Below are 26,871 nucleotides of genomic sequence, written 5' to 3' on the forward strand. Positions count from 1 at the left end.
CCCCCCTGCAGTCCAAGCAGCTGCCTCTACAAAAGACCCGAAGCTGTATACACATTCAGGAACACAAGCACAGACACACGCACGCACGCACGCACGCACGCACGCACGCACGCACGCACGCACGCACGCACGCACGCACGCACGCACGCACGCACGCACGCACACACACACACGGTACAACGAAGCATAGCATCGTGCCTTTAAACTGCCAGCAAATCACTTGGGGCTTGAAAGACTTTGTTCCCTGCTAGGGCTGAGCAGGCAGGGCGGTGTGCTTATTGCACCAATCTGGTAGAACCAATGAGCATGTGGGACAGATCAGCCATTTGACAGAGCAAACATTGTATTTTAAGATCCACAGCTCAAGGCTCTCTCGCTGGAATACCACAAACTTCTTACCAGAAGCACTAACAGCAAGCAACAAGTGTGTGTGCAACAGGGATCAACATTCTCAACTAATTTCAAACAGATGTTGGCTAAAATTTGCAAGTCCAAGACAAGAGAAATAGAAATGGACAGAACGCAGATGAAGCAAAGGAAGGAGGAGGTGTAGGAGAAGAAAAAGGAGGATGTGGTGCACCTTCGGAGAGAGATCAGCCTGTTGTCCGGGATGTCCCTCGTTATCGGGGCAGTGGTGGGAAGTGGGATCTTCATCGCTCCCAAGGGAGTCCTGCTGAACAGTGGGAGTGTGGGACTCTCTCTGCTGGTGTGGATACTGTGTGGGATCCTATCATTGTTCGGTAAGAATAGTCTGAAAATTAAGACAGAATAGGGGGACATACTGTATTGTATTGTTGTTTCTTCTTGTTTCTGTTGTATCATCTAGAAGGAGGTCTGTGTTAAAGAGTTGTCAAACCTATTTCCTTGTCAGCCTGGAAGGTGTTTAAGAGACAATACCAGGATGTTAGGTCTAGTTGCACACATTACATTACAGTCATGTATTTATATACTGTACATACTGTAGCTAAGAGGTGATTCCTCCTCTATTCAGGGGCCCTGTGCTATGCAGAGCTAGGCACCACCTTCACTAAATCAGGGGGCCACTACACGTACCTGCTAGAGACTTTGGGGCCTCTGCCTGCCTTCTTAGAACTTTGGGCGGAGTTCTTGTTCATCAGGTGGGTCAGTTTGGTTCTGGAATCTATGGACAGGATTGACTTGATGTGAAACAAAGAAATAACGTAACAAATTGGATCATTTTCCAGGCCAGCTGTGGTTTCTTACGTGTCTCTCGCGCTTGGCCGATACGTGGTGGAGCCGTTCTTTGCTCCCTGTGCTGCTCCCATCGTGCTCATCAAACTCGTCAGCATCATAGGAGTAAGTGAGTGGCTCTGTTCTACCCCCTTGTTGCTTCCATTTTGTTATCTATGCCATAAAAAGTGTCAGATTTGAGCAGATGTGAGCCGTCTGCCCTTGTGTCTCCCGCAGCGTTTGTGTCGGCAGTGAACTGCTGGAGTGTTACTGCGGCCTCTCGTACTCAGGTCGCTCTGACTTTCATTTGGATGTTTGCCCTGGTGCTCATCATCGTCCCCGGTGTCATCGCACTGGCCAGAGGTGAGGTGGGGACTGAAATGTACATGGATGTACATGTAAATATTGCATGTTTATTGTCCATGTGTCCTAAATTAACAAATATATACATCAGCAGAGACAGAGAATTTCCAGAATGGATTTGAGATGGAGGCATTAACACCGGATCGGTTACCACTTGCCTTCTATAATGGTCTTTATGCATATGGTGGATGGTAAGGAACCATATAGTATCAATAAAATGTTCATGTTTAGATATTTGATTAAAACATTTAAATATTTAATTTTTCCTTTAGGTTCTACATGAACTTTGTGAGAGAAGAGATCATTAACCCAAACAGGTGCGTCACATTTAACATATAAACAACATATTTCTATACTTCATATTTCTATTTCTAAATACTCTGAAGTCAACTCCTTCCGCATCAGAAACATCCCACTAGCTATAAGTTCCTCCATGGTGATTGTGACAGTCTGCTATGTGCTGGTCAACATGGCCTATTACACCATGATGACCCCTGCTGAGCTGCTGGGCTCTGATGCTGTGGCTGTGGTCAGTCAGATACAATCAGTCACATTAGAATTGGACGGAGCACACCTGAGCTGAGTGTATGTCTGATCCAGTGTGTGTGTGTGTGTGTATGTGTGTGTGTGTAGACCTCTGCCAATCGAGCCCTGCAGGGTTTTGCCCCCGTCATTCCCATTTTGGTGGCTGCGTCCTGCCTGGGGGCCCTTAATGGAGGCTTCTTTGGTGCAACCAGGTAATTAAATATACTTCTCTGAGAATGAGTATTCTTCAATCAGTATTTATGATAACTGTACTAATTTATTGAATATTTCAGGGCGGTGTTTGTTGGAGCCAGGGAGGGTCACTTGCCGGCCCTTTTCTCCATGATCCACATCCGCAGACACACACCACTGCCTGCTGTCCTTCTACTGGTGAAGTACTTTCCAAAATTATTTGTCTGTACAGGTAGATGAACCATCACCCTCCACTGTGTGTCCCCAGTACCCTCTGGGGGTCTTAACACTCTCCACCGGAGAAATCTACCAGCTCATCAACTTTGCCTCATTCACTCGCTGGTTCTTCATTGCCTTGGCAACCTTGGGGATGCTCATCCACCGCTACCGCTTTCCTCTCCACCCGAGGCCATTTCAGGTCAGTGTGATGCATCATCTGTCTTTAGCTGTGTCCTAACCCTAACCTGACCCTCATGTTGTCTGTGAACCCAAAGGTGCCCCTGGTCATTGCGGTCACCTTCATGGTGGTGTGCTTCTTCCTCGTTGGCTTCTCTCTGTACTCGGACCCATGGAACACAGGCTGGAGCTGTGCCCTCACCCTGACGGGGTTCCCAGTTTACTTTCTGACCATCCACCGATTTTGCCTGCCACATAAGTGCAGACACATTTTCAGTGAGTCATACTGAGTTTATGTGTTTGTCAATTTTTCCACGTTTGTGAAAAGTGATTGTGGTTCACTTAATAAATGTCTCTGCATTCTACAGCCCCTAATCCCTACTAGGAAACACCACTGTAGTTTGTTAAGTTTCAATGTTGCCGGTCTCGGACCTAAGGGTACCTGGGACAAACCTGCTGCACAGCTGGAATGATGTGATAATGATTACAAGAGACAAACATGTCTAGCTGTTTCAACATGTTCAACATCTTCCACTCATTGCGTTAGGGTTAGGCTTTAGTCCCATTGTGTGTAACATGACCACCTACAACACGAAACTAGATATATCTATATTTAATATCCTCTTCACCTTTGTTCAGTAAAGAAGATCATTCTACAATGACTTCAACCCAAACAATTACATTCAAATCCATCTGCCTTTATGATGCTGCCCTCCAGCATGCTCCAGACCAGACACATTGTTCACTTAGTTAAGTATTTGGCAGGCTTGCCATTACATATATCCATTTAACAACAGATAATGAGCAGAGAGTACATTCAATTAAGTCCGTGATGAATTAAGTGCATTTAGGAACATTCACAAATTCCTTTAATGTTTGCAGCACACTACTCCACACTACACAGGTGAGTTAGCATTAGCGAATTAGCATACAGCCCTTTGTCTCAATATACACACGAATCCTCTCTCTGAATATTTCATAAAGTACATGTTCATCTCATGAACTCAGATTACAATAAATGCACATTTACTGACCGGCGATAATGAATAGAAGAGACTCACACACATCGAGTACATTCTAATACCAGTCTAGCATCAATGCGCCATCTAGCGGCCTGAATTTGAAATAGCATTCTAATGCAATGAAATTACATGTGTGAAATCTTTGAGCCTTCTACAGTAAAATCGTCCTTAATTCTGATTTTTCTTTTGCCCACATTCCCAGATTACTGCAGTCAGCAGCTGCAGATCCTGTTTGAGGTGGCACCGCAGGAAGTCCAGACTTACTGAAGACACCAAAAAACATCCTGACTTGAACCAGCAATTTAGTCGCTGAGGCTTCAGATCTTATTTGTCAACAATGCAAATGTGAATCAAATGTCAAGATTTCATACTACTGTAGAAGGGTAAATACATCTAATATCTACAACGGGGAGAAGATTGAATGTGACAAAATTATCGCATTCTTTTTGTGGCCTTTCTTGTAGATTTTGTATTTTAGGAGATTTGTTTGTGCCTTTGTTTACCAGAAAGGGACAGTGTAATTCTGGACTTTCGTCAAGTATTACACCGTCACTTTGCTGGTGACGGTGACAAATGCTGCAGTAAAATGAATTGTTTCCATGAAAAATGTCCTAATGTGTGATTTGAAGGTTTTGATATTTAAAGCTAAATCAAAGTGCTGCTGCATCTTTGTCAGGCTGCTTTCTCATACCTATGTGATAAATGAAATATTTACACAAGCTCTGCGAATAAACAAACACAAACAGATTTATTATAGTCATAGACACGCACCAACATCAGAAAACAGAAAAGGCTTTGAAAACAAAGTCAGGTTCGTATTTGTTCTGAATTCCAAAGACGGCACAGCTAAAAACTGTTCTATTACATTGAAAAAAAAACATACATTGTTGCAGTGTAGGACATTTTGCCTACTTTCTGTGCTACAGAGACAATTTTTTTTAGGATTCAAATTTTCAACCACTAAAACTTGGCACTGACATAAAAAGTCCTCTAAAAAGTGTTGACGTGCAATCTCTGCTGAGATTCATAAAATCAAGGGAAGAAGGAAGACAAGCCTACTGCTGTTAGTGCCGTGTGTTTGTGTGTTATGTTGTAAATGCTTATTGCTAAAAAAGTCTGCATAGAGTTCTACACCTACTCACTATTGTGCCATGTCTGACCCGGCACCGTCGACAACGTACTGTCCATCGATTTACATACAAACAAAAAGCTACATTATATATTAAAAATGTGCAAATCAACATATCTATATACACTTAGACACACTGCATTTCTGTTTTGGGGCAATTGCTTCAGGAGGGGTCGACTTTAAGTGTTTCAAAGAAAATTAGGAGGCAACTGGTGTTTGCAGTTTTACGGATCAAAGTACGGTGAAGAGGAAAAAGTGTCGACACGTGATCAGCTTATTGATGTGCCGATTAACAAGGATCATGATCAAATCTTCGTTTGCCGTTGTACATGTCCGCATTATTCCGGCAGCCGCAATTCCTATCCGGAAGTGGGTGGAAAAGATGATGAACTCTATAATGTCTTTACATACACATCTACATATTAAAGTCATATGTAATAATCAGTGACATTGCTTACACCCAATGATTGCTGGAGTTAGAGAAGGTCCAAACTAAAGAAGATTTAAGGTTGTTGTGCTCTTGATATGGAGTTTCTTTGCTCAAAATTCCCTCTGCTCATTCCAATTTACCACCTGCACTCTACTTCAACTGAGGGATCAGATCTGACCAGCTGATGTTGGCCAAACCCAGTTCCTCCTCGTCTCCACCGGAGAAGCTAATGTCCACCAGGATCTTGCTTAGGCTGTCGTTCAGGGTATCCAGCACAAGGCCCTCTGTGATGGAGCAGTTGCCAGGCGTGGCGCCTCCTGCCTGGAGCAGCTCTCTGGAGCAGCTGCCCCGGCGCCGCTTGGCATCGGGGGACTCGGCCTCGGTCGGCGGTTCAGTCGCCTTGGGCCGCTGGCATGTCTGCGGCTCCGTGGGGGAGCTGAAGATCTTGTATTCGTCAAAGGGAGTGCTGCAGTAGCTGACGGGCGTGAGGTACTGGCGCTGTGGTGTGACCATGGGACCGTTTGGTGTGCGAATTGGGCTGAAGTCCAGAACGTTTTGCATCCCTTTGCCCAGGGGGGTCACTCTCCACGGCTCGGGTAACACAAGAGTGTGAGGCTTGCTGGGAGTGGAGGAGGCCAGCAGGCTGCTACTTTTTATGGGTGTCTTGAAGCAGTGCTCCTGCGGGGGGCGCTGTGCTTCAAGCTGCTCGGTCAGTTCGGCTTTGGGTGACTCCTGGAAGGTGGGACAGGAGCACGATATGCCAGAGTCAAAGGAGCCGTTTTCCGGGTAAAGGATCACAGGCTCATCATGTGCAGAGTGAACCAGGCTCTGTTTACGCCGGGAGCTGCTGGACTCTCTCCTCGGGGGAGCATGCAACGTCTTACAGCTTACTGGGACTTGCACGTCCACATCCTTCTCCTTGTCTTTAACAGGCGGAGGGTCCTGCTCGTTGTGGTCTTTGTTTCTGATCACCTGTCAGACAGACATAAACCCTCATCATCATATGCCTGCTCCTGTTAAACTTTTCACATTCTCAAAAACAGACGCTAGACAAAATGGACGACCATACCTTTGTCTCCACCTTAGGAGCTATGCGGACTCTCTTGGTGATCTTCTTCTTCTGGGAGTCAGCATGGGGAATCTGGGCAGACGAGGAGGACGTCAGGTAGACAGAGGAGGAGATGGGGAGCTGGACAGGGACCAGGTAGGATTCGGCTCGAGGGAGAAGAGGTTTCATCTTTTTCTCTGTATTAGGAGACAGGAAGAAGACAAAACTGTGAAGGAGGAGAATTTCATCCTAAACGTCCAATAGCTGATAGCAAAGATGCTGTGAACCTCTTGACGTGAAGCTGTTCAAACTCACCAAAGCTGGTTTGTTGATTCTGTGCGTCGGAAGCTGTTCTTCTGTGATTCTGGTGAAAACAATGACAGATAATGGCATCGATTTACATAGCAATGTGAAAAGCATTATTGTTATATGTAATTCTTGTGCCATCTTGCTCTTCTCTACATCTCTCTACATCAGACAGATCATGAAGACCTGAAGAACAATCCAAGTAAGATATCTAAAGACACTTCCTCCACTATACTGAGGCAAGATAGAGAGGTATTCAGAGAGGGGTTTAAGATGATATATGACAAAAAATGGATCTTAGATTAGATAAGCACCTTTTTTTCTTTCAAGGTGTTATTTTGGGAAAACAATGTTATTTTTAGATCAAAGAGTCTGATGAAACCAGCAAAGTCTTTGTCTCAGTGTTGAGCTGGATGCCGATTCTGAAAGATTGAAACAAATAAAAAAAAGGTAAATCCATCTTACTTGGTGGTTATATAAAAGCATTGGCACAGAGACGGGACCAGATGTTGGATCACATCCGGGCTGTGGAGAGGATGAAGAACGCGGGTTGAGAGGCATAAAAAGCACAGGGAAAGATCGATCAATAATGTACAAAATCTTCATTTTGCTGATGCTTGCACCCACCTTATACACCTGATCGAGAGTGAGGCATCGATTGGCTTCGGGCCGGATGGTCCAGTAGGAGACCTTGTCATCGGGCGACGTCTCACGAGTGAACATGTCGTGCAGGGAGAGGTTGTGGCGGATGGAATTCTAAAATTATAGAAAATGTTTATTGCCCAACGCTTACATTTAATGACCACAATTGTACGTTATCAGACCGTGCGTGCGTACCTTCCACCCGGGTTTGGCCACCTCTCGAAAGTAAGGAAAGTGATCCTCCATCCATGTGTAAATCTCTTTCAGCGTCATCTTCCCGCTGCTGCTGCTGTTGATGGCAAACTGGATCATGGCCATGTAGGAGTACGGCGGCCTCTCTGACGCGGCTTCTGTCTGAGCGGCTTTCTGTGCCTGTAGATAAGAAAAGCAAAACATGTTTTCTTATTCTGTCATTTTAGCAAGACAAACACCACTGAGGTGATAAGGACAAACCTGAGGCGCCTGCTGACGTGGGTCTTGGTTCTCCTTCTCTGTCATGGCTGTGGTCTTGGCAGGTTGTTGTCCAATGGCACTTGAAGTAGTTTTTCCCAGCCAAGTAATGTTTGTCAGGCTCTCATCGAGTGGACTGCAATCAAGCTCCTTGTGAACTAGATGAAAGTGAGGCAAAGCCAGTTAGATCAAAAGCAAATCTACGACTTAAATCAGGTGTATGGCAATACTTTTAAAGGACAAAACTCAAATTTCATACTTGTTTTAGTTACAGAGAGAGGATTTCTATCGGGGTGTGTGTTTTTGGTTTCTTCCTTCACCAGCTGTCCACCTGTACTCTTTGTAGAGATGCTGCCCAGCTTTCCGGACGCACTCAGCAGGATGAACTTGTTTGGTCCCTGGGCTCCGCACTCTTTCCCCTTGGCGCTGAGGGCCCCGATGACACTCTGAAGGTTTGCCGTTTGGGGGACGACAACAACCTGAACATCGGGGGCCGAAGGATGATCCACAATGTGAATTCCATCTGGTATGCGCTGACTGGCGGCTGACTGGAGAGGCTCCTCAGGTGCTTTTGCAAGGCTCTCAGCTGCTGGCAGGTCATTTTGCTGAAAAGGCAGCTTTCTTCTTTTGAGAATCAGGGGTCTCCTTGGGCTTCTTTTCATGGTGAGCAAATCACAGAAAATCTCCCTTCGTGTTCACTGTTATTCTACAGATAAAGTACAGAAAGAAGAATATTGATAACCGATTCAGGACCACACAAATGCTTATTAAACCTGCCTGACAATACAAATATGTTTGTTGACAGTCTGAACTAATTGCCAGCTGGTTAGCTTTAACCGTAGCTTGGTTACTTTATTAACGTCCAGCACTGTTTCGTTATGATTGCCTTTAGTAGTCTTTGCTTTCGGTTGCGCATGAAATGTTCTAGATATTGACACTTTCGTATACCAAATTTGAGAATACTTTCAAATCATCGATAACATATCTACAGCAACTTTATAACCTCGTTGCATATGTCGATAATTAATGAAATAGCAAATGTCGGGTTTTCTATAACGGAATCCGGGTAATGCCGATTACAAAACACAATATGCAGACATATATAGACAAGCATCGAGCTTTGAAATTATGTTTTCTGTTTTTGTTTGTGTTGCACTCCCATCTTGGCGTTACATTTGTGTTACAATACCAGCAAGAAACACCGAGTAATTTGATCTATTTCGCCGTTTACCCAGCTATTAGCTAACAGCGTATGGAAGCTAAAATTGGGTAGTTGTTAAGTCATCATGTTACAAACCTTCATATTAGTGATGTTTTCGCATGCTCCGCTTGTTTAGGCTGCAGTTAATGGTTGAAACGCGCGTTTCATGTCCAATGTCAGGTCAATAAATCCTCGATATCTCTTATTATTTGTTCCGCTTAGTGATATAAACATGTCCGGTACATGATTCAGAAAGGTTTTTGAATTTTGGCGCTGTGTGCGCAGCTTCCGTCTTTTGTGACCACGTGACGGGAAATTCACCAATGGGAGCTGGACAAAGAGAATCTGCGGGCAATGAGAGACGAGTATGGCGGAACTCACGTAGTCACAAGACGGGAAACAAAAGTATACAAGTCGAGACAACAAACAGTTGAATATATGTGTGTAATTATGACCGCTGGCAGTGTCTGACGCGAAGTACTACATCAAGGTCTGTATAATATCTGGCAAGGGTACACACGCGATGGTTAAACGTTAAATATACGGAATATAAAGGTGTTTGCGTGATCTCATCCATCGTAATCAGGTATTTTGGGACAACTGACTTAACAGAAATAAGGAAAAGCTGAAGTCTGATGTGTCTCACTTCATTTGTTTCAGCAGATCTTCAGTCATGATTCCTATTAATGCCCCGTAAAGCCAAAAAGTCAGATAAGCCTCCGCTGCTGTTCCTGGAGCAACCTTCGCGTGGAGCCAAAGTCCAGAATGAGCCTGAAGTCCGTGCAGCGTTTAACCCCAAACCCTTCTTCACAGAGGCACAATCTCACAGCAATACGACTCTTAACACGTGGGTAAGTTGTTTGCAAAAAATGCTTTTGTGTATTCCGCGACTTTTCTGGGTGGTACATGGGTGAATCTGCAAACATTTCTTTTCAACAACAAAACCTGCTGAAGTGTCTCTGAGCGTGGCACTCAATCTCTACCAGTCCTGTGATTGTCTTTATACAATAGGACTGCCATTGTAAGTAGCAGCGTCAGTTATTTTTCCTTCCAATAAAGATGAGCCAGGGAGCTGGCATGCGTGATACTGGTGAAAATGTCTGCCATTACTGCAACAGCTTCATAACTGTCATAAGGCACCTGGGTTTGAATCCAATTGTTTGTTTGCTGTGCTTTGTGTTTTTAGGTGAGTCCACAGTTTGACCCATTGGTTGAGGCTGCATCACCGGTGAAAAGAGGGAGGAGAAGGTGCCTTGACCCAGCCACAAGTATTGTTGACAGGAGCAGCAGGCATTCCAAGAAAACCAGCGTGTGCAAATTTCCCTCATTATCATTTGAGACAAAGTCAAGGGAATGCTTTCACCCACCGAGGCAGACACGCAGAAAGGCAGCGACTGAGGTGTCGGCGAGTCGACCGCGGGGGTCACGTCAGATCAAAAGTACAGCTTCTCATCCGAGTGGACGGATAGCCTCAGTTGGAAAAAGGAATGTGAAGCAGGTAGAGGTTTCTGCTGATGCTGCTTCCTCCAGCAGATGTTTGGATCCACATGAAGCTTCATCCATCGTTGTGACCGAGAAACGCAAAATCCCAGAATCTGCTGCTTCAACACCTCCTGCCACTAAATTCCGCACACCGGATGTGAGCTTTGCGTGCACGCCACCTGACGTGGACACTCCAAATGCACTCCACGAGGGGAACTCTTGCACTTCCTCCCCCTTTCTATACCTCCTAATGCCTGGGTCGCCGCCGTCTACACCACCTGACATATTGGTGGCTGATACTCCAGAGAGAGACTATGGTGTGAAGGTGACATGGAGGAGGAGGAGGAGCTTGATGTTGCTGCTGAAAGAGAGAGGTAATCTCTCTGATTCTGAGGTGCTAATTCACAGCTAATGGCGTGGAGTGCCGGTATAAGAGGACATGGCACAGGTGTCTTTAGAGGAGAGACGCATGATTATTCATATCGGACTGCCGCAGTCCTTTGCAGGAACTATTTTTGTTTCAGTTAGATCACATCACACTGCTGAATTCTAAAGTAGTTCACAGAGTTCTTTTTAACTTAACTCATGTAACAGTTTGCCAAGGATCTTATGAAATGACCTTCGCTGGCCCCAGCCCACTCAGTCAGATTTATTTAAGATATCAGATGAATGAATGAATCCAGATGATTGTGTAGGACCACTGTTGGCTGTGACCAATACTTTTTCAAGTGTATTGCACAAAATACATTTAATAAATACACAATTACAAAAACAACAATTCTCAATGTTTTAATGCAGTTCCTACACTCTCGTAAATAAGCAGCGATAATGCAAACACATCCAACCATGCATGTTTTGACTGATAATTCCTGTATATAGTGGAAATGTAGTTCGCTACTTTTTTCAGGAGCTTGAGGTGCAGACTGCCTTATGGCCATGGTGGCTTGGCTGCTGCTCAGCTTCTTTAAATCGTGTATTGCGGGCAGCGTTTTAATTTCCTGACTTGTGTTTCATCCCGCGAAGTGAAGCAATAGCGGATTCCATGTTAAAAAGAAGCCAAATCGAGCTCGCGGCGCTCCCCGCCTCTCGCCATGATTATGCACCAATCAGAACTCGGCTAAATTTACTGTCGACCAATAGCAAATCCCGTTGTTAGCGTATTCCGTAACTAAGGACCGAGTTGACTGAGTTCTCCTTAGCCGCGTCCAGAAAAAGTAGAAGAGCCACAGGAGGATCTTCCTTAGCAACCGCGGATAAACATGAGTTACTACAGCATAAGGTACGAATAAAGCGCACACACACTACCTGTAGGGTTGTTCTAGTTTTGACACTGCTTAACGAGAAGCTAAGCGACGTAGATAATGTGTATTTAACGAAAACTTCACTGTCGCCCCCAACTTTTACAAAGGCAGCATAGCATACAGTAGAAGGTGGGCTAACATTAGCTTCTAGTGGTAACAAACGAGCTACAACACCGCGTTTTCTCAGCTACGGCGACTTTTCTCTATTTTGCGTTTTTGGTTTTGCGTTTGATGAGAATCTAATCTGGCAAACGAGCTGCGCAAAATCGCGTTACAAACATGGTAATAGTGGGATAATGGGAACGAGCAACAATTCATTACACCCATTACCACACGAGGCTAATGTTAGAGGTTTTAGTTGGCTTTGTTGGGATGATAAACTCAAAAAATGTGTGTGTGCGTGCGTGTGTGTGTGTGTGTGTGTGTTGAGCGTCGTGACAAAATGTTTCGGTAATGGAATCCAACAGTAGCGGCTCATTCCAGTATGATTCATCCAGATGCGAGTTAAAACGACAAACAGAAAGAAACGGAATTGTAGCGTTAGAAATAATTAACACCCAGCCACACTACTGAACTTCATATTTAAGTGGAACCTTTGTTTATTTGTGTTTTCCTCCCACACCTAATGAGTATAACAACAATAACACCCGACCTCCCAGAAAATATTGTGTTCGACCGCAATCGGTGGTTATGGTACCCACACCGGCTTGTCAAGCGCGTATCCACTTCAAATCGATGGCAAGTCGCGGGTTTGGATCTGATCAAACAAGACGATGGGGGGAGAGAAGGCTTGTGTGTCATGTCGGAGCATGTCCTTCTGTAGCCTCTCCTGTGTCCTTTCCTGTAAGGCGATATTCACTATCACCACCCAAAACGGTTACAACAGCTGTAGGCTCCATAAATTAATGAGCGAGTCAGTCAGTAAGTCAGTCAGTCAGTCAGTAAGCAATGCTCTTGTATTTTTCCTGACCTTTCTTTCTTCTTCGTTTGAGCTCGCAGTGATTAGTAACTGGAACGGCATGTGATTCATTCTTGCTTTCTTGCTATGCTGGTCATTCAAACAGGTGTTGGGATGAAGAGGTCATGTGCGTGTGTGTCAGCAGCTAATGCAGTCCATTTGCAGCACTGGCTGAGGCAGAGGTCTGCTTTTATGTCTGGCAAGATAAAAAACCCCAGTAGCTCCAAGCCTCTCCTGTTTGACGATTGCAGTCCCGGTCTGATTATTTGATTCTATCAGTTCAGATGCAACTCCTCTCCTTCAGTGCACCAACGCACTAGTGTTCCGTAAATACTGGGTGAGATGTTATATTCCTTTCTGCCAGCTCGTTGGTTTCGTTGATGGGCCACGTCACCACCTTCCTGTCCTCCTGATGCTACTGTTGTTTACTGGTGGTTACTTACTATAGATGATGGTGACATCATACTCAACAAAGTAACAACAATGATGTCTGATGTTTCTGGAGGGCTCAATCTTCCTCTGGCGTCCTGTTGTCCCTCATCTGATGCTGTGTGAGCTTTGGTTTGCATTTAGTCGCTGAGCTTCACCAGACTGATTTGGCTGGCCAATGAAAGTGTGTGGAAGTCTAATCAGTCAAACACAACTGAAAGATCAGATGCATATTGAGATGTTTGCTCTCGTGTCAAACACAGGCTTTTTATTACATCAGAAGAAAATACTACAAGTGCAAATATCAACATTATATTTGTTTGTTAACCCTGCTAAAATTGGGAGATTTCATCTTCATGATGTTATTCCAGAGGGAGTTCTAAAAGCATAGTTTTCCCTCAAACTGGTTATGAAAGTGCAGATGAAGGCTGAGTGATGACTCACTTGGCAGCTTCATTCCCGTTAGGTTCCTCTTGTAGCGTGGAAGCAGCATTGTCAGGGAGAGGAGTTCGAAACATGAACTATTGCGTAATTGCAGACAGTATGAGGCAAGACTGCTCATTGAGAGAACCGATCAAGATGTTAACATGTCTGAATAAATGCATTCACAATTACACAATCGAGGTCCGTCTCTGGGATGTAAACGTTCTTGGATTTATGCCCATTTCAATCTCATTAACATGTTCGAAGGAGACAATTTATTGCCTTTATTGCAATAAAACGGAAGTGCTTGTAAACATACTTTATGAGGCAGTGGGACAGCTAATACCAAAGACTTGAGTACCATTACAAGTCCCATCAGCTTCACAGGAAATGCATTGATTATTATTGCAAAGAATATATTACAGAGTATTCCCACAGGTGTCATAAGTGTGAGCAAACAATTAACTTTATGCTGAACATTCTCCACTGGGTTGCCAGGATCGTCGGCATGGAAACTAGTATTTCACTTCCACTAAAAGTTCATTTTAAGTGAGCATCCTGAAATCACAATGGCTCTTCTACATACGGCAAGAACGCGAGAGTCCGCTCAATCAATCAGTGTGGCATCTGGCTTTAGGCCGAGCTGTAAGTCATTGCGGTGTAGCCCACTGCATTCCAAACACATACAGCCTAGTTGGCTTGAGTCGTCCATGCAGTTGCTCAAGGTCCAAGAGGCAGAGAAAACACGCCTGGTATTTATGATGTGCTAACGTTCGCCACAATGAACGTGACAACGTTGCGTACATTTTTAGCTGAAGCTTCCATTGCTGCGCTGCTTGTTGTGAACAAGGTGGTGCCCTGCACAGTTCCCAAATTCAATGTTCCTCTGATATTGAAAATGTTACAGCAGTGAAAAAGAGCCTGAAGTGAGCTGTAAGTGAGGAACGTGTATCTGAGTCCCACAGGGAAATAGTATTGTCATCTCGTGTAGCTTCTTTCCATCATTTGTTTTCAGTTGGATAATTACTCCCTTAGCTGAGTAATTCCCTCGCTTATCATCAGTTTGTCTTATATGCCATTTTAAACCGATCCCACAGGACAAACACACACACACTACTCATCCTCCCTGTCCTCTCTCTCACGTCTGCATGTAGGTACAGAAAAAGAATAGGAGGCTCTAGTCTCCTAGCAACTAGATAAAGCTCCCTACATCATTCATCATTTCTGGAAAGGTTAATCCACAGGTTATTGTTCATTAAGTTAAGTTTCAAAACATGTTAAAAATGAGTAAATATTATGAGTAGTACAGACTGGGATATTTGACTCACTATGTGTTGGCTGAGTGTGATGTTTCAGTAGAGCTTCAGGCTATTTAAAGCTCTACAAATCCCTAATTTTACCTTTAACGGATTAGCACATTTGGTCTAGCCTACATCCAGTGTGTTGTCGCTTGCTGCGATGACTCAGAGGAAGCGAGCGATGACAGAATGTCGAAACCAACAGAAAGTTAGTTGGAAGTCGTCTGGCGGCCAAATAAGGGACAGACAGCAATAGAATCTCATGTGATTGAACTTTTAAGAAACCTGGCCTCGCTCCTCTCTCCTCCCGGTATCTATTGAGCTCAAGTAACTTTCCCCGAAATGCGCAGTGTTGCATTACAAACCCCCTCGCTGTCTAGCATTTAGACCTGTCACTTTCTCACCAACGCCCCAAGCTGCATCCTTGCGTTGTATGAAGTGCGAAGTCATGGCAACGGCTCCAAGCCTCCGACCTCAGCCCGCCTCAGCAGTGGTAGCTGTCACTCCCCGGGGTGGGATGTACTGTAGCTCCTCTCAACCCGGTGACATAACAGCTGAGATCTCTTGCTGTAAGGTAGGAGGACTGCGCTAGAACTCCCAACATTTTTCCAATAGAGAGCAGAGGTCTGGATCAGCATTCCTGAAGCAGCATCCATGGACACTATAAAGAATGAGGGATCTCAGCCTGTCTTCAGCCGCTGGTCTTACAGGTAGCTGCACACATAGATATTAATCTTTTGTCTGTCGTTCAAGAGGTGTAGCTACTTGTTGCGCAGATGAATAGTCTTCTACAGGGGCAGTCATGTTTTGGGATTGCAGAGTGGACACGTCCTATGCCAGGGCAGAGGTCAGAGGTCAGCGCTAATATAATGTTTCCTCCAGCCTCTGATTCACCTCTCCGGCCGGCTGAACGGAGGAGATCAAAGATCAGCCTCATGTTTCTGCTGCCATGTCTTTACTTATTCAAAGCCTCAGGTTGTGGCTGGGCTGTAACAAGAGTTGGTGATTTGCGTATGTGTGTGTGTTTGTTGTCCACCCTTGTATATTTTTATAAGCAAAGGTTTTTACTCAACTTTCAATCCATCTCTGTATTGGGATTTTATCTGTGTTTTGCAGCTAATCTGAATCTTAAGTGTTTGTTTGTAGCAACTGAACTGAGTTGGGGATAAACAACCTCGGGATCAGGGGGGACGTCTGTGCAGCATCCTCCAGGTATCTCCTCAGTCTCAGACAATGAGACAGGGAGAATCCTGCTGGACGTGTCCTTTCCACACTTATCCACTAGCGTCTCTTCTCTCACCGGTAACCACACACACTCCTGCAGGGACTTTGCTTTAATTACTTCCTTTCCTTGAGAGCCCCTCTGAGCGTTGGGAAGTCGGTGGCCCGTGACAGAAATGAAGCCACGCTTGCTCAACTTTACATTTCTGTTTGAAGTGACAAATGACGTGTACGAAAGTCTTTCATTAAGGTGAACGACAGACTAAATGAGCTCAGGGACGATAACTTAATATCACATCCATCATGTGAAAGACTGTCTTTGGCTTTAAGACAGCCCAAACTAAAGTTGTTTGCTTCACCACTAACCCCTGATCAATTTGTTATGGGTCTCAAATATAAGTTACTGTTATAAATGGAAATAAATGTCAGATTCTCACAAACATTCAATGAAAGTCAACTTTATTGATTGTCAAGTTATACAAATACGTGTCTTTTTTAGTGATCGGTTTTGCTATCAATCTCAGTTTTAGCCTGATAAATCAAGAAACATTGAGAAAAACATTAAAATATAGTATTATGCAGTAAAAACTATTTGGGCAACGATGCACAAGGAGACTACCTTAGGTTTTCTAATCATCCAGCACTCCATGCACAAATCTCTGGCTGTAAACCGCTTTAGTAGCTCTTTCTCTGCATAAATATTTTGATTTGAATACGCTGCTTAACATGAATCACAGGTGTCTCAATAAACTCCACACCCTGTAAATCTTCACAGCGCAGTGCAAAGGCCTCCTATTACAGCCGAGCCTTGCCAACCGGCCGCCGGTTTTTAATCAATGATGCCGGAGGTGCACTGTTGACGGAGCTGAAGTCACCATGGTTACCTTGATCCCCCACACAAGGAAGGGACAACAGCGCCATGTGCTTCTCTTGTCACCCAAGCCGTGACGGACTAATGAAACATTGATCACCTCACAGCTGTGAATCGCTGTGGGTGTGTGCGTGTGCATGTGTGTGTGTGTGTGCGTGTGTGTGTGTGGTAGTTGTAGTTTCTTGACCCCCTAGAAGTATAGGAGTGTGCAGTGTTTAACATGTCCTCTACAGTGTTGGGTTATGTGTGGAACTTCTTTGCTGATATTTTGTCACTCTTCTCATTTTGTTCACATGGTCCTGTGCTCCTGGTTGCTCTGGTGCCAAATTGCCTTTTTCCCCGAAGACCCTCCAGTTCTGCCAGCTTCTCCTCTAATTCACTGGCGAGGTGAGCAGGAAAACTCCCCCAACAGACACACACAGACCCACACACTCACACAGGTTCTCCTTTCACAATCTAACAGATGTGTGGCAAGCAGATCAGACTCTAATCATAAATTTTTAAAATAGCCAGCGGGACAAGTGTTTCTGTCCAACCTGGCAACGCTGTTTGGTTGTTTCATCAGTGATTGATTTATGAGTCACTCCTTAATGCTTACTTTGAGGCTGCTAACTAGAAGGAAGGTTATGTTAACATGCACACTAACAATCCAGTCATAACACAATTAAAGGGCTTGAGGCAAATGAGATGGAATTGTCAACTGTAAACTGTAAACAAGGTGATTATTCACATAGACACAATACACCTGTGACAGTGTGACACACCAGTGCGAGTCTGCTTCTCTCATTTTGATGTGGAATGAACAGATAATCACTTAAGCCTGTGGGCCTATAGAGTGGATGAAGATGTTTTCCGGAACTTGCCACCTTTTGACATTAACCGTGTCCTCAACCGTACGGCAGTGACATCACCCAGCGGGGTCCTTAAGTAGTGTGTGTCATCACCGGCACACTACAGCTACGGATAGGACGTGAGAGCGACTGAAGGAGATGGAAATAGGCGGATGGGAGGATGAGCAAGTCTGACACCTTAAATGCTCACACAATCAGGCGACGATCAGGCTGCCTGATTTCAAGGGTTTTCATTATTCCATTTCCTTTATTCGTTCCATAAACAGCCAGGCAGGGATATTTAAAGATTCATGCTCGAGGCAAAGATGAAAGATGTGAGAAATTAAACTAGTGATCCACTCGTTACATCAGCCTGGTGTGTGTGTGTTAGAGAGACAGAAAGAGAGAGAGATGGTGTCTGACTCAGCCTCTGTCTCAATAGGCTCCTGCTGTTGCCCTTCTCTCTCTCCCTACTGTATCTAAGCAACATGGACCCTCAGTCCTTGAAGATGCCAATCCATCTGACTCACAAGAAGTCATCCTCTCTGCTGGATCCCTTTATCTTGCTCATGCTCTCCACTCTCGGCGTCTGTCACTCATCTCCCAGAGCGGCAGACGTGTCAGGTTTCATCAACAAGCTCGGAAATCCTGTTTTGAAGGGCGGTGTGTAGTGAAACTCACTATTTAGGATATTAGTTCAAGGCTAAATTGTTCATTCATCCAGTATAGTTTTGACCTTTTCAACATAACATAAAACTGAATAAATCAAAGCTATATCCACATCATGTAATAGATGAATGTATAGGATAACATCTCTTTATTGCCCCCTCCTGGTATGCTAAGTGCAGAGTGGCTCCTAATCCTGGGCTTCGTCCAAATCAGCTAATTTATAATATAATATAAAATAGTAATGAGCTGTGGGTAGAGCAGGCAGCAGAGAGAGATAAGTGTGTGTGGAGTACACAATGGTACCAAGACTGGAAACCACAATGAGTTTGAGTATACAGTATATGAAATTATTATGTATGAAATTGTACAAATATGATGACATTCATATTATACACTGAATTTTAACTGGTCTAATCTTAAATCTTTTCATATTGTGTTGTTTCTTCTGCAGTGGCATTGAAGATGATGGCGGCAATCTCATGCAGCAGAAACTGGAAAAACAGGTAAGAAACTCAAAACCCAACATGCCCGTTAAGAGTTGTCCTATTTATATCTCATCATTATCAGCACTTTCTCTCAGTCATGCTTGTATTTATCCAGACTATAGCTGGATAAACACAGCTCCTATCTGACCTTGACCCTGGCCACCAGAACCAGATGATACTGATCAAGATCCAGATCCAGTGGTCGCTTGACGTCTGGCTGTGCTCTCCTTAGTCTCTGCTACTATCTAGTGGTAACCTAGATCAAACACAGAACGAGATGTTCTGCTCTTTAAGTCTTTACTGTGTTCTCAGAGTACTCTCTCAAATGTTGAGTAATTGCAGGTTTTTCTGAACAAGTTGTAACACCCATGAGCAGACTGACCATCACAATTCCAACTCCACTTGAACACTTTAACCTATTAACAGTAAGGCTACGTAACAGTACATCAGCTATGATAAGCCAAGGCTTATTTACATAATGTTTACTTTTAGGTACTTTGTTGGGTCGGGCCTGAGGATTCAGTGTTATCTCATCTCTTATGATGAGGAATCACACTTCACAACACTACACTTCACACTGCCCCTCCCCCTCTCTCCCAGCTGGAGTTGGAGCGCTAATGACTGCTGATTCAGTTTGTGATGGTGACTATTCTGCACTCACACACACACTGGACTTGGCTGAGAGGGAGAGAGGGAGGGAGAGGCAGGGAGAGGGAGGGGGAGAGAGAGAGAGGGAGAGCAAGCCATTTCCTGTTGGAGGACCACATAGCACAGAGGAGGCTGTTGAGGTTATCGATTGCCACACTCGCTTGCAGCAGAGGAAAAGGGGGGACACGGAGACAGGGAGAGCTTCACCGCGAGCAAGACAGTAGCTTCATTTGACTTCAAGAGAAATGAGAGCCGCTCTGTTTGCTCTGTAGGGAAACTTGCCGGGTCACACTTGATCAGGATGTCAATAGAACGGGTTGGTAACTTTTGCTGCTTCCTATTTGTTTAGTGTTGGTTCACATGAATGAAACAGGTGTGTGTCTCTTGTTGTTTGTCTTCCAGTTTATTTCAAAGATCATCTTGTCGTACTTGCTGTGTGTTTCCCCTTGTCTTCTTTTTTCACCTTGCTATCTTCACTGGCGACGCTTCATCATGTATGAGTGTCTCTTGAAATCAACGAGCGTCCGGTTTTCTTTCGTCCACCTTTTCCTCCTGTTTCACCCGACTCAGGAAGGACCGTGAAAGGGCTCAATGAAGTCACATCCTGCTACCAAAATGTCAAGCACACAGCCTTTACAAAGGAATGGATTATTACAATAGATTGTCTTAAAATAGCACAAGACTCTGAGACTTAATCAGGGAAGACAAAACACACAAGTCTGAACCTGAGGGAGTGAAGAATTGGTGTTAAGTGTGTCGCCTCACAATCCATTCCCTCGGCAGCTTTCATTGTCTAAACCATGTCAGATGTAACCGGTTAGATAACAGTAAAGTAAATCAGGTGATCCAACTCATTCATATCAATTTCATTTTTTGCGTTCTGACCACCCTGAGACATTTTTTTACAATGCAAATTGTAATTGGAAATGCGTAGTTTGGCACAGCTTCCACCTTTGTTTGGTACTCTGACACTAATTGTGTTCATCCCAATGATCCCACTTAATGTTTAATTCATTTGGAGCCTTTATTTATAGCTATGAAGAACTAATTTGAAATGATAATGAATTCAGTCCCCTGATTCATCACGTAGAGACTAATGCACTGTTTGTATTCCTTAATAATCATGTCGCTTTAATCCTTGACTCAGATCTGATTTAGTCCTTCTCTCGCTATTTGATTTGTATTGCTGGTTATCGTACTCTTGTCAACGCATCGTGACTCGCTTCACTAGAATTAGTTTGTTTGTAATGCTGATGATGTAAATAAAAAAAAAAAAGTTTGAGAGAGAGAGAGAGAGCACAGTTCAGTTTGAGCACACTGACTGATGAGTTATGAAAGCTTTTGTGCTGCAGTATGAGAGAAGGCCTCCTGCTGTCTTCCAGCTCACTAAACAGCATCGCTGAACAGGACTTGCTGTTGTGCATTTGACGCACTAATTAATGCACTTGCGTAATCCACCGGCTGCGTTGACCACAGAGAGCTCGGCTCGGCTCGGACATTGAGGATAGAACGCCACCATATTCCAAACTAAACCACACACACACAAATAACAGTAAAGTAAAAATGGAGAAACAGAGCTTTGTGTTCTCTTTATGGTGAAGCTTGAGAACCCACCGGCTTGTTTGAGTCCCAAATCTCCACAGAGTGGTGTCTTCAGCCTTCATCTTATTGTTCTGTCGTGGGTGAGTCATTTGGTATTGCCATAACATCACCTCTGCTGGACTTCCACAGTCGCCCCCCCCATGCTGTGTGGGTGTTTTTCACTGTTTTAAATCAAGCAGTATTGCAAAGATCACAGTTTGTCTGCTGCCTTAGGAGGCCATAGTGGTTTTACATACTTGCATATTGTAGCTTTGAATGCTGATTTCACTACACAGCAACAAGCCCCACATAACATTACACCTCAACACGATTATGCAGGAGACATGGATTGTAGAGAGGGAACAATGACATGACAAAATTAATATGGAAAGACAAAAGAGAGCTCCAAGGTCAGGAAATAACTTTTTAGTTTATACTCTGTTTGAGTGTGTAGTTGCCATGGAAATAGTCCCTTACATACACCGCTGAGGGCTCCTCACTGATTATGGATGCTGTGGCGCCAAGGGTGCTCATCACCACGGTATTGTCGGAGTTGTTTCCACAACAAAGAGCTCCTGCTTGGGCATTAGTGTGTTTTTTGGGGAGAGATAAAGCAAGCGAGTTTTTCATCACCCTATGCAAACATATATGAATATATCTCATGAAATATGTCCTCAAATATCACAGAATTAGAATATACTATAAACAACGCAGATGTACTTTTTTGTGAAGGCAAATGCAGAAGCTCCATATAGAGAATACGACAACCAAAGAACTTCTGAAGACATCTGCCATTATTTCTTGTTTGGTCTGTAGAGGGCGCTCCTGGAACAGAAGCAGCGGAGGAAGCGCCAAGAACCTCTGATGGTGCAGCCCAATCCTGAAGCGCGGCCTCGGCGCACCAAGCCTCGGCGTAGCGAGGAACAGGCCCCGCTGGTTGAGTCTCGCCTTAGCGTCACCAGCGATGTCATCATGGACGGTGAGGGACTCCAGTCATGATCCCTGCGCTTCTCCATTTGTCTTTACTCTCTTAAGTGTTGCAGACAGGTTGCAAACCATTATTTTCTCCGTGCTGCAGGTATTGACGGCCCAGCAGCATTCTTGGGTTCAGAAACCCCCGACCTGGGAACGAAAATCCAAATCCTCTCAGTCAGCCAGTCCCAGCCCCAGCCCCAGCCCCAGTCCGAGTCTCAACCCCAGTCCCCTGCAGCCGAGGAGCCCGAGAGGGACGGGGACACTGAGACTCTGATCGAGCCCAAAACAGACATCCAAGAGCTGCTGCAGAAACAAGGTGAACAACTGGAAAACACTATCAGAATTCCGTTCTAATAGCAGCCACAACTTTTTTTTTTGCAATTTGCTTTTATTGAAGCAAACATTGTACATGACATTGCGCGTACAGTTGTAGGATATTTTGGAGATCATTCTTTATATAGAAAGAGGGAAAAGAGGACAGATAGAGATAGAGAGAAGCAAGGAAGGTTGTGATATCCCTACTATTGTTGTTAAAAATTATACCCTGAGGTAGAGCACAAGTAGATTGGAATTGCATTGATGTCATAGGGTAAATACAGTTCTTACAGGATGATGTCAAACAGCAAGGTAGGCTAGTACAAATCGCATCATAGGTTGTGATAGAGAGAGAGAGATAGAGAAAAGAGAAACAGAAAAACAAAAAACAAAAACAGAGAGAGGACATCCCACCCAGAAACCCCACCTAACCCCACAGTCACACAAACGCGCATTCACATGACCGCCCTGGCCCACCTGGGATGTAAAATAAAATATAACAAAAAGGAACTGTTCGGTGTTCTGGTAATCAGTCACTGGTCTGGCATAGCCTGTATATCTGTGAAGTAAGCAGCCACGACTTTTGACATGGTTGTTGGCCAAAGCGGTTCTCCTCTGCAGTCAGGACGCAGACAGCCACGCATTGAGAAATGGGTCATTTAATAATAGTCCTGGGCATCGTTCCCCCTGCAGTATGTCTGTGTCTGTGGCATCATTACAAACAGTAACACCCACACGTCTGGGAACGCGACTTCAAAACTACACCATTCAATGACAAATGAAGGTTTAGTTGAAGTGAACTCGGACTTTGCAGCGTTGCAGTGTGAGCAAATGTCGCTCCCCCTCTCAATAATGCAGGGCCTAATTGTTAACGTCAGCCCAGTTTAGCCCAGGAACATGTCCTCAGGAGTTCCGGCAGGTATTTTTGGCTCCCCCCCCTCACCCGTCCGCATAGGAAACGAACAAAATTGAGATTTGAGCCACATCCATATTTGATGAAGTCGCTCAATCAGCTCTTGTATTTTTGGCTTGACTGAAACTGTATTAATCTTCACGAGCTGCTGTGCTGACGACGTTTCACCATTACTGATCGACCTGCATTAATATCTAATAATCAGATTGTAAAAGTCAAACGCACATGCTGCATGGAAGGGTTCTGGTTGTGTTGCAGAGTGTGAACCACTCATTTTTGTTCTTCTTCCTCACTGTGGTGTAGGATGTTGCCCTCCTCTCTGTACAACATGAAAATGCCACAGTAGCGTCTTTATAATTATCCATATCACCTCAGGTCATATAAAAGGTCAAAAAGCTGCAATGAGATGAAACGGCCCCTCTTTTCACTGCGCTGGAATCAACAAAACTATAAAATCTGATTATAGCTGCTGACAGAAGCTGAATCCTGATTTATGCAACCAATTACAAGTGAAGAGTCTCGAGTCGTCTAGACCTCGTTTGACATCTGTGCGACACGGATGAGACTTCAGCCTCGATCCTTTGACATCAGCCTCACCCTCTCAGAAGCAGCCTGGATAAGGATGCATTATTTCTGACGGTTGTACTAAGAGCCCACAAGCCAAATTTGTGCTTTCATTTTGGTATCAAGCAGAGGTTACATGTACTACTAATGTCTGAAGTGGGTCAGTTTGTTTCAACCCTTTATTTCCTTCAATGCCAAAGGCTTTAACCTTATCCTGAACTATTTTGTTGCAGAGGTATTGCATCAGAAATGTGTTGTAGCACATCAAAAGACACATTTTAGCATGTTTAACCAGAGCTAAGAAACTCTTTGAGATTCTGTCGTTGCTGAAGAGCCTCTGGGATTCAATTCCAACTGTTATTCAAGCCCTAAATCGATCATCAGAAACCCGTGCCACCCTCTGCCTCATCTCCCTCGCCAGGTCTGTCTGGCAGTTTGAAATACGACGAAGCCAGCGAAGACGATGATGACGGCGAGGAAGAGCAACTGCGCTCTCTGTCTAACGCAGACAGCACCAGGCCTTCTTCTGCTACGAGCGGCAAGGTGCAGATAAACTCTGAAAATGTCCACGATTAACGCTTAAAGCTACAATTAACGTTATTTATTGAACGTAAAGTGCATCACTAAATGGTCGATTCATTTCAGGAGGCTCCCGGCTCACCCACGGCAGAGAGCTCGCTGCTTGACGTGGCCAACCTGGAGGAGTTCGTCCTGCTTCCGGCTCCGCGCGGCATCACCGTCAAGTGCCGCATCACCCGAGACAAGAAGGGCATGGACCGCGGCCTCTACCCCACCTACTTCATGCACCTGGAAAGAGAGGATGGCAGGAGGGTGAGGGCGGCGGCGAGGCGGCCTGAACTTGTTGTGGAGTAATGTGATTTTAAGACTACATTCATCCCACTCTTTCTCTCTCTCTTGCCAGGTGTTTCTGCTGGCAGGAAGAAAGAGGAAGAAGAGCAAGACATCCAACTACCTGATCTCGGTGGACGCCACTGATCTGTCGCGGGAGGGAGAGAGCTTCATAGGTAAACTGAGGTAAGGCCACGCTCTTTTGGGTAAATCCTGATGGAATTTTGTTCTCCTCTCACCTCCCAGATGCTACAATTCCTTCTTTGTCTTCTATCAGGTCCAACCTCATGGGCACCAAATTCACAGTGTATGATAACGGCGCAAACCCGTGTAAAAACCCTGGGACGCTGCTGGAAGAAAGCAACACGCGACAGGAACTGGCCGCCATCTGCTATGTGAGTCACAGACAGACGCATCCTTTTTTTGATTGTTGCACAATGTTTAAAAAAGGGAACAAACCGTCTTTGTTCCATATTCCAGGAAACCAACGTCCTGGGATTCAAAGGTCCACGTAAGATGACCGTAATCATCCCAGGCATGAACATGAACTTCGAGAGAGTCCCTGTGAGACCCCCGAATGTGAGTCTGACCTTCATGGAATCATGCAGCGTTCTTTCATGTCACACTCTCCTGCACCTCAGTGGGGGGACAGACAGAAGTGGCTGAAACAAATAAAGGGTCCAAATGTTTGCTTTGCAGGAACAGGAGAATCTCCTGAGCAGGTTTCAGAGTCACACGCTAGACAACCTAATCGAGTTGCACAACAAGGCGCCCGTGTGGAACGACGACACGCAGTCGTACGTGCTGAACTTCCACGGTCGTGTGACCCAAGCTTCAGTCAAGAACTTTCAGATTGTCCACGACAATGACCGTAAGCAACTGTTTGCTAAATGTTTGATATGCAAAATTTCACGATTTGAAGGGTTGTCTATGTGCAAGCTAGGTCTTTGACATTGTTGTTTTTGTAAATTGGAACCTTTCCCGTGTATTTACTAGATCTGTAGACCTTTGAATGGAGCCTTATGGATCCCTGTGCACGATGAAAAGCCTCTAAAAGCTCTCTACATGAAGCTATCAGTTTAGTTGTATTCAAACTTGCTCACTATTGCCTCAGAAAGCGTGTCCCTGTGATATTTTACTCTGAAACATCTGTATTTCATGCTCACACTGATCGATAACCTCTGTCACTCCAGCTGACTACATCGTCATGCAGTTTGGCCGTGTGGCAGAGGACATCTTCACCCTGGACTTCAACTACCCCATGTGCGCCCTCCAAGCCTTCGCTATCGGCCTGTCAAGCTTTGACAGCAAGCTGGCCTGCGAGTGAGCTCCTCCTCCGCCACCTCTACTCGGTCTTGGCTTGGCTTGTTTCTCTAGGTCACACGTATCACTTTTGCACGATTACGGTCACCACAACATATGTAACGGAGGAAAATGGAATCACGTCTGCCATGAAGTCTTTAAACTCTTCTACTACCATCAACACTACAGCTTTTAACACCGCAAGAGGAGACCAGTGAGACGTTGGTGCCCCCCGGTGGCACTTCATCATTCCCTGATACTCACTAACCCTCTTCTCTCCTTAGTTACATTTCATTTGAAAGTGCACATGTACTTACTAAAAGGGAAAAACAGAGACGCTCCTTAATGTTCATGTTAAATTGTGTAAACTGGTGACATGTATATTATTTCCTTCTGTTGCCTTTAAATCTTGATTTCAGTGTTTTTGCATCTTGAAATGTAGCTTTATGGTTTAATCCTGCCATCTACTCATCATGGATTTCTTCAAGTGTTGTCACCCGTGTCTTATTTGCTGGAAGGTGAAATGTGAACGTCTTATGGTTTTTGTGTTTTTTGTGAACAATTGTAATTTTTGTATGATGCGATACCGTGACGTGTCTTTGTCTTAGCGGGTTGGATTTCTAATGGAAAAGGAAAACACAAGCAGAATTGCACATGGGAACAGACAGAATGGTTCTATTGTACATATATGAAAATATCTGTCTTACATATGACGATGCTTTCTTATTTGATGTCATTATGTGTGTCATTATGAAAGTTCCCAACAGTGCTATGACCAAAATCTTACATTAACAAATCTGTCTACTCTGAATGACTCAAAATGACTGAATCAAAGCCTCTAAACATCTCCTCTCAGATTTTC

The 26,871-nt window shown here is 44.5% G+C and overlaps 4 protein-coding genes across 6 annotated transcripts; 3 read left to right on the forward strand and 1 right to left on the reverse strand.

The window, feature by feature from the left end:
• The first annotated feature begins 262 nt into the window (after positions 1–262).
• On the forward strand, positions 263–4,005 carry LOC143003199 (cystine/glutamate transporter-like). The gene is given in 12 exon segments (XM_076153723.1): positions 263–740; positions 992–1,118; positions 1,206–1,321; positions 1,429–1,559; positions 1,651–1,745; positions 1,827–1,871; positions 1,960–2,083; positions 2,188–2,291; positions 2,373–2,469; positions 2,540–2,689; positions 2,766–2,943; positions 3,892–4,005. Coding segments are annotated over 12 exon segments (1,503 nt in total). The 5' UTR covers positions 263–469; the 3' UTR covers positions 3,957–4,005.
• Positions 4,006–4,426: 421 nt separating this feature from the next.
• foxm1 (forkhead box M1) lies at positions 4,427–9,137 on the reverse strand. Its single transcript, XM_076153710.1, has 9 exons — positions 8,992–9,137; positions 7,954–8,400; positions 7,698–7,852; positions 7,440–7,616; positions 7,230–7,358; positions 7,068–7,127; positions 6,612–6,660; positions 6,318–6,493; positions 4,427–6,220 (listed from the first exon to the last, which is right to left on the reverse strand). Exons 2-9 carry the CDS (start codon positions 8,354–8,356, stop codon positions 5,399–5,401), a joined length of 1,971 nt encoding a protein of 656 aa, XP_076009825.1. The 5' UTR covers positions 8,357–8,400; positions 8,992–9,137; the 3' UTR covers positions 4,427–5,398.
• A 102-nt stretch (positions 9,138–9,239) lies between these two features.
• rhno1 (RAD9-HUS1-RAD1 interacting nuclear orphan 1) lies at positions 9,240–11,143 on the forward strand. 2 transcript variants are annotated; one of them, XM_076153745.1, is made up of 3 exons: positions 9,240–9,385; positions 9,556–9,746; positions 10,082–11,143. In XM_076153745.1, the coding sequence occupies exons 2-3, from the start codon at positions 9,582–9,584 to the stop codon at positions 10,787–10,789; spliced, it is 873 nt and encodes a 290-aa protein (XP_076009860.1). In that variant the 5' UTR covers positions 9,240–9,385; positions 9,556–9,581; the 3' UTR covers positions 10,790–11,143. The 2 variants fall into 2 exon arrangements, with proteins under 2 accessions (XP_076009860.1, XP_076009852.1); XM_076153737.1 differs by having other exon boundaries at positions 9,559–9,746.
• A 428-nt stretch (positions 11,144–11,571) lies between these two features.
• On the forward strand, positions 11,572–26,628 carry tulp3 (TUB like protein 3). Of its 2 annotated transcripts, XM_076154516.1 has the most exons (12): positions 11,572–11,656; positions 17,224–17,265; positions 18,829–18,880; positions 21,908–22,070; positions 22,170–22,382; positions 24,280–24,401; positions 24,504–24,689; positions 24,781–24,893; positions 24,985–25,102; positions 25,188–25,286; positions 25,407–25,578; positions 25,901–26,628. In XM_076154516.1, exons 1-12 carry the CDS (start codon positions 11,637–11,639, stop codon positions 26,032–26,034), a joined length of 1,434 nt encoding a protein of 477 aa, XP_076010631.1. In that variant the 5' UTR covers positions 11,572–11,636; the 3' UTR covers positions 26,035–26,628. The 2 variants fall into 2 exon arrangements, with proteins under 2 accessions (XP_076010631.1, XP_076010639.1); XM_076154524.1 differs by lacking the exons at positions 11,572–11,656; positions 17,224–17,265; positions 18,829–18,880 and adding an exon at positions 19,607–19,826.
• The last annotated feature ends 243 nt before the right edge of the window (positions 26,629–26,871 follow it).

The sequence above is a fragment of the Genypterus blacodes genome, unplaced genomic scaffold (genome assembly GCF_046128005.1).
Source record: "Genypterus blacodes isolate CSIRO-AG114 ecotype Tasmania unplaced genomic scaffold, CSIRO-AGI_Gbla_v1 ptg000007l_1, whole genome shotgun sequence".
In the NCBI taxonomy this organism is placed as follows: domain Eukaryota; kingdom Metazoa; phylum Chordata; class Actinopteri; order Ophidiiformes; family Ophidiidae; genus Genypterus; species Genypterus blacodes.

Coding starts and splice junctions, on each gene's coding strand:
- foxm1 (XM_076153710.1), bottom strand. CDS start 8,356: ATGAAAAGAAGCCCAAGGAGACCCCTGATTCTCAAAAGAAGAAAGCTG. Junction 7,617..7,697: donor CACGTCAGCAGGCGCCTCAG/GTTTGTCCTTAT, acceptor TCTTATCTACAG/GCACAGAAAGCCGCTCAGAC. Junction 6,494..6,611: donor GAATCAACAAACCAGCTTTG/GTGAGTTTGAAC, acceptor CTCCTAATACAG/AGAAAAAGATGAAACCTCTT.
- rhno1 (XM_076153745.1), top strand. CDS start 9,582: ATGCCCCGTAAAGCCAAAAAGTCAGATAAGCCTCCGCTGCTGTTCCTG. Junction 9,747..10,081: donor ATACGACTCTTAACACGTGG/GTAAGTTGTTTG, acceptor TTGTGTTTTTAG/GTGAGTCCACAGTTTGACCC.
- tulp3 (XM_076154516.1), top strand. CDS start 11,637: ATGAGTTACTACAGCATAAG. Junction 25,287..25,406: donor TCCCTGTGAGACCCCCGAAT/GTGAGTCTGACC, acceptor TTTGCTTTGCAG/GAACAGGAGAATCTCCTGAG. Junction 25,579..25,900: donor GATTGTCCACGACAATGACC/GTAAGCAACTGT, acceptor CTGTCACTCCAG/CTGACTACATCGTCATGCAG.